Genomic DNA, 7,134 nt, shown 5'->3' on the forward strand with positions numbered 1-7,134 from the left:
AGGGACGATGTGGCGAATGCCCGGTGAACGTCGTTTACCAGAGTGCGTAATCTGAACTATGATATACGGAGGTGGAGCTGTGATCGTGCGATCCTTTTGTTGGTTTGGCCTCGGACCTGTCTTTATGGTGCTGTGAAAATTGAACTCATGGAGATAGCTAAAATTTCTAGAAAATGTAATGCTTCGTACTTTGTCGCATTTCTACCGAACTGCTATTGATCTGACCGACAAGGCAATGTTATAAAGATGCTACTGTAAGTGTATAATTTTTTGGACAAGAACGTCATTACCCTTGACTGGCCTTCAGAGAGCCCTGATCGCCACCTGGTATTCATCTGTGGGATGAATTGGAGGATCTGTTTGAAGTTAACGGATACAGAATGGAGTCCGTTAACTTCTATCCAACTCGTGTACGGTATTTTTCTTTTATTACAATATCACATGCGAATGCTGTAATTATATAAATAAATATTATAATTTAAGTGCATTTAAGTTTAATATATCATTTACTAAATACAATGATTACATTACATTTGAAGGTTATCTGAATTCATGATTCTCCGAATATTTACTTTTTCTAATTCAAAACGGAAAAGCAATTTTGGCGAATGTAACAGGCGCACTACGAAAACTGCATCTAATTATGCGAAGGTATGTAATATATATACCCTCTACGCACTGCTTAACTCGTGTAGCACGAAATAACCCCTCTTCGCTTTGAAAAATTCATGAATGTGCATCAATTTAATCATCTTTCCTTAATGAAATAAACTTCATTTAATTAGATCTATTTCAGCCAATTTGTGATATATGGCTGCTCCATTCCGAAAACTCTTTGCTATTATTGCAGCAAATATATTTTTACACGATACTGTTAAAAAATAGCTCAGGGGTGTAGAGTGTCCACGCACACCGAGTCTATTCTCACAGGTCTCATTTCACATCTTGGTCACACGCCACTGAATCCTCTCCTTTAATTATTTCCTTATCATCAAGAATCCCAGATTCCTTTTTTGTGATCAATTTATTAAAGATTCTTCAGATCCCTTTTTGACGGAAGACTACGGGCGACATGAAAGGCAATTGTCTTTAGGTGAGGTAACTACAGTACCATCTGCTTGAAAGAGTGATTAAACCTGGTTGCGCAGACGTTGAGTCCAATGGCGTCGGCGTTGGGCCAAAATCCCTGACTGATCTTTGGGTTGTAGACAATTTTGCAACATTTGGTACTTTCAAAGTTCGACGTGGACTTCGTGATGATTATTTTAAAACGTTTACTAACTGCAGTGTAGGCAGATGAAATTTTCGTCTTGAGCCATTCGTGGTAAGCAGTTCTTTCATTTATAGCATTGGCACACTTTTTCGAACCAAGGCTTGATTGGTTGTTGAATATCACTTGTCCAAAATGGAATTTTTAATTTTGTTTCATATTTGTGGTTACAGAAATTTTAAGTGAATTAATTAACATTGGAATTTAATTAACATCTAAGATATTTAAAATTTAGTTTTAGTAATTTTTAAAATCAGTTCGCTGGGTTTCAAGCATATAATTTTCGACACGTAACAGACAGCAACATGTGCCAGCAACTGAATTAAATGGAAGAATGTCACTGTTTATCCCAAAATCGACGTATTGAATTTCCAATCTAACTGCCTATCAACGAAAACGTGTTAAAAATGAAAACGTGGAGGTTCATGAGAAGCACGCTCTTAGTGAGGGAAGAGAGCGACAAGAATTTCTGTTACACTTCATTAGCTGAAATTATGCTTGCCGAAGAACATGAACAATTCCCTCTCATGGCTTTAAATTATTTTAACATGAACAGTGTTTGTATTTTCCTTCGTTTTACAGTTAAAAATGTTCAAAATAAAATAACAAATAAATAATAAAATAAAACCGGTGATAAATCTCGCTTTTTATAACGTTGGATTGGAAAATTCTGTTTTCAGGTTAAGGAAATTCAACAGAAGCTTGCAGAAGTTAAACTTCAAACTCTAACAGCTGCTGACTGCGAACAGGTGAGTAAACATCTATGTTAATCCAGGATTTATAATTGCAGTGGCGTGAAATAAACCGTTTAATTTTCTATCCAAAACAAATTTTAGGCCAAGAAAACCACACAGTAGAACAAGTCGATTGCCCTCTGTATTCCAGTTGGATGGTGTTCAGTGTTTGAATATCTTCCACGATCTAAACCAGCTATATATCAGGGAATTTCCACTGACATTGAGTTACTAAGTCTGAAACTGTGAAGGATGGTTTTTATTCCAGAAAACTTGGGTGGTTCAGTGCGTATATGCAAAGGTGCCAGAAGAACATATTTCATTATCAGGCATTAGACACTTCATTCTTAGCGTTGGTTGTTTCGGTTGTAATTCCAAATTACAAAATAACAACAGTTGCTTATTGGTCGTCAAATTACCTTTCCCATTAACAGCACTACAATTATTATTGTTATTATAACAACAATTATTACTATTTGTTGGCTATCGTAAATTGGCAAACTTGAACACAACAATACTTATTTTTCTCTCATCGTGTTTCTTTTGCATAGTACAACGTAAGTAATACTAGTTTATTCAAAGGGCATATTTCTGTATTTTAATTAATTGTTTTATTAGCCTCAATCTCACATGGTTATCCATGTGAACATTATAACTATCTTTCAGAATTTATCAATAACTATAATGCCCTCAACGTTTCAATATCCTTGGGGTGATTTTCTGTGTAACAGGTGCTGTGTGCAGGAGAATATCTTATATTTAACACGAAAAATACAAGTTATTAAATAATAATATTTATTTAATTAAAGCCTTATCATTCAGACTAAATATAATAGCCCATCAACAATGGCGACGAAAGCTACATACAAGGTGGAACGCGATCTATGAGCTGATTAAAAAAATAACAGCCACGTGATGTTATACATAAAACAACGCAATAGTATAACTCAGAGAACATTGCGTTATTAATCAATTTTAACCCAACATAAACAATATACATCCACGGATTAAATTCACTGTCGGAAAAGAAAAAAATTAGATAACCTACCAGTATTAGATAACCGATTTTAGATAATCTACTCCTTCGCTCACGATCACTTGATTTAATTACTTCCATTTATTGAAAGCCGGCTTCTTATCTTGTATTTATATACTGATGATGGCCAGCAATATTTAGGCAGAGCTACCTGTTTTCATTAAATAAATATTATTACTTAATATGTTGTATTTTTCGTGTAAATGTAGAAATCGCTGTTATAAGTACCTTTAAAAAAACAGTCTTATGTTTATTTAGTTCGGTCGATTTTAATTTGAAATCCTTGATTCTGGATATCTATTTGTTTAACAGTAAACGCATAACGTGCAATATTTTAAACGTCAATCTGGTTCATATTTCACAAAAATAACCATTCCTGGTGGTTATTATCCTTAATAATATTCTGCATGGATAGAATGTTTTTCATCTTTTTCAATGAAAGAGGTTTTCTGTGCTTGTGTGATAATTGCAGGTTTTCAACTTCAAGAAATTCACTTTTTATCATCGAAATAAGGGGAGGAAAGTGAAACTCGCCATAAATTAATAGGCAATTAACATACGAGAGTACAAATTACGAGAGCACAAAGAAGGCTCCGAGGCCATACGACATATGGCCTCGGAGCCTTCTTTGTGCTCTCGTAATTCCAACAAACCAAACTAAATCATGGTAATGGAAGCTGCTAAACTTTACAAGCACAAGATCCTATTTGATATCTTCATTTTCCCAAAGAGTGAAATTCATTGCGTGAAATAAATTTTAAAATTAGTAAATTAAACTATTAAAAGTATTATTCCATCAATATTCTAGTGTTGTATTTGAAGAAAACTAACAAATAATTTAAAAAGAACGAGAGGAAAGCAATTTTCCTCGCCAATGTCACACGGCGGCACAAAATTTGAACACCCCATTTACCTTCTCCAAGACATTCGTATAATTTGTGGAATGATTAGAAGATACTTCGCGTGGAAGGTCTTCAGTAAAATGGATTATAGTTGAAAATTGATACCAACAAAATCTTTTACAGATTTCTGCATTCCAAACAGCGTGTGCCAACTGTCAGCCTGCATTTACTGGATCAGGGTTTTTCAAAGTGAATCGTTCTTTCTTAATGGGTGTAAGTATGAGTTTCCTGCATGTATGTTAAAAATTTCAACTCTTATTTTTATTCACTGTGTGATAGTAATTCTAATGCATCAGGAAATCGCCATGGAGTTAAACATAAAAATGCATATTTCATTACCCCCAAATTTGTTAGTATTAATGAAAATGTATACTGTACACGCTATTGTTGAAAACGAATATTCAATAAATGTGTATATGGCCCCGAATGCACGTCAGAAATTATGTATACACTAGCGTTGCGATTAAGGGGTTCCTTTATCAGATAAAAACATCAAGTGCAGTCAGGTTAGTATTTATTTATTTATTTTATTATATTGTATTTTAGTTTTCATCAGTTGAGTGCATAGAGTGAATTATAATTTGAACTGCGCATCAGACATGCGCGAATGACATAAACCAGCACCTGTGCTATGAGCAACGCATGCTAAACAATCACAAATCTCTCGCTTCATAGCATATTTTATTTCAAGTTTTAAAACGTTTTCTTTAAATGATAGATTTCTGAAATTTAATAAGAGTATGTGGTGTAATGATATCTGAATTGTCTTTCTTTTGTGTTATTATTAACTTATCTTTATGGGTTATCATAACACATTTTGTTCGTCTTTTAAAATCAGTTTCTACACTTATAAACGTAGCTTCGATGATTGCTTGCCAACAAACGACAATAATTAGCAGAAAAGGGTTAATTATTTACTTTCTGATATTCATTCCATTCCAAAAATTGAGAAGTACATCATTCCAAATTTATATGTAATAAAGTCGAAAACACGTGAACAATGTACTATCTACCTTAATTATGATCTATTTATGCGTTAAAAAGCACCTTGAATTAGTTATTAAGCATAATATTTTGATATTTAGTAATAAAGCAAACGGTTATCCTATGTATAAGTAATATAGTCCTTTTTGTTTTTGTTTAATTTAGATGTTCGGTGCTATTCTCACCTACATCGTGGTATTAATCCAGTTTCAAGGAAGTGAACATAGCTGCCCAGGCTCCGGAATAAAACATGACAGCAATAGTACTCAGTAAAAGTCAATCTTTAAGCATTATCACTTTATAAATATGTTAAATCTGTGTTTTATTGCATTTTAAGGTAAATAACCGTGCTAAAACAATGATATGTGATACTCATAAAACGTATGTTTCGATATAGTAAATTTATTAATTTATCGATGTCATTATTATAGCAGTTCAATATTGTTCGATATTTATGTACGCATACAGAAATTATTCTCAAATTTCCTCTCAAAATTCTCAACAATCAAATTATTGGGCGAAATTTATTTGGTTAGAAAATAAGGATAAATCTATAATATTCTCCATTTTTACCATCTTATTTATGAAAAATATAATCCATTCGGTTGTGTATTTTATTATGTGTTTCGTTTGTTTTCTATATTTGTTTTAAATGTTTCTAGAATTCAACCGCACCCCGTGTGGTGACCAGGGTTAAAGAATAGTCCCATGTAGCCCATGCATGTCGTAAAAGGCGACTAAAATGGGTACCCAGTACCAGGCGGTATAGCCGTGTTCCTTGTAAGGTTGGGCGCAGGGCTAACAGCCCTGTCCTGTAAAAACTAAACTTGTTAAGAAAGTCAAAAGGAAAATTAGCCTGACAGCCTTTACAGAACAACCTGGACAACAGAAAAAGGAGTATGAATATTAGTTTGGAAGCTGGAATGTCTTCAGCCTGAACAGACCAGGAACATTGAAAAGAGTGTGTGAGGAACTATAGAGATATAGAGTATGGATAACAGCATTGTAGGATGTGAGATGGAAAGGAAGAGACATTTAATACCAGAACACATACTATTTTTTTACAGTGGAGGAGATCAAAGAGAATTTGGTACCGCATTTTTGGTTCATAAAAAACAGAAACACTTGGTTCTTGATTTTATACCAGTTAATGAACAACTTTGTGTACTGAGAATAAAGATTAAGATATTCAATATTTCAATTATATGTGCACACGCACCAACCAACTCTTCTGAAGAACAAAAGATGAATTTCTATGAATTATTGGAGAAGATATATGATCAGGCACCGAACCATGATGTAAAAATGGTTCTAGGAGACATGAATGCCAAAATAGGAAAGGAAAAGACCTTCCGACCAACAATTGGAAGAGATAGTGCACACGAAGAAAGTAATGAAAATGGCATGAGACTAATTGATTTTGAAAATAGCGAAAATATGATCATATGTACAACCTGATTTCCACATAAAAAAGTGCATAAAGTTACCTGGAGATGGGGAGATGGAATAACGGAAAATGAGATAGATCTTGTGATGATTGATAGATGTCATTGATGTAAGAAGTTTTAGAGGAGCGGATTGTGATACGGATCATTACTTGTTAAGAATTAAATATAAACAAAGGATAAAATTAATAAAGTAGGTAGAGGAAAGAGAACACCAAGATATGACATCCAAAAATTAAAAGATGGAAAAATCAGGCAAAAATATATTGAACGATTGAGAGAAGAAATAAATGAAGAAAATCAGGATGAGTATGCAAATATTCAAATGAATATGCAAATATATGGCTATAGATAAAAAATGGGAAGGCATCAAGAATGACATTACTAAAGTGGCTGAAGAAGTCCTGGGATTCAGAAACAATGATAAAAGAAATGAATAGTGTGATTTGGAATGTAAAGATGCTTGAACGAAAAACTCAGCAAATGAGAATGAATATAGAGAAAAACGAAAACAAGCCAAAGAGATGTGTAGAAGAAAGAAACGTGAATGGGAATAGGCAAGGCTAAATGAAATTGAGATTTTGAAGAATATAGGACAAACTAAGAAAATGTATAATAAGATGAAGGAAATTAAAGGCGGATTTCAACCCAGACCAACTTTTTGCAGAGACCATGAGGGTAACTTGCTCGGTGGAAAGGAGGACATTTTGAGAAGGTGGGCAGAATATTTTGAATATCTCCTTCAGGACAAAACAAGCTTGGA

The 7,134-nt window shown here is 33.7% G+C and overlaps 1 protein-coding gene across 1 annotated transcript; it reads left to right on the plus strand.

The window, feature by feature from the left end:
• Positions 1-5,916: 5,916 nt before the first annotated feature.
• Positions 5,917-6,384, plus strand: LOC150105991 (protein CFDP2-like). Its single transcript, XM_090394610.1, has one exon. The coding sequence runs from the start codon at positions 5,917-5,919 to the stop codon at positions 6,382-6,384; it is 468 nt and encodes a 155-aa protein (XP_090250736.1).
• The last annotated feature ends 750 nt before the right edge of the window (positions 6,385-7,134 follow it).

The sequence above is a fragment of the Typopeltis vanoorti genome, chromosome 6 (assembly GCF_054136105.1).
Source record: "Typopeltis vanoorti isolate ZY-2024b chromosome 6, IOZ_Tvanoo_1.0, whole genome shotgun sequence".
Classification (NCBI taxonomy): domain Eukaryota; kingdom Metazoa; phylum Arthropoda; class Arachnida; order Uropygi; family Thelyphonidae; genus Typopeltis; species Typopeltis vanoorti.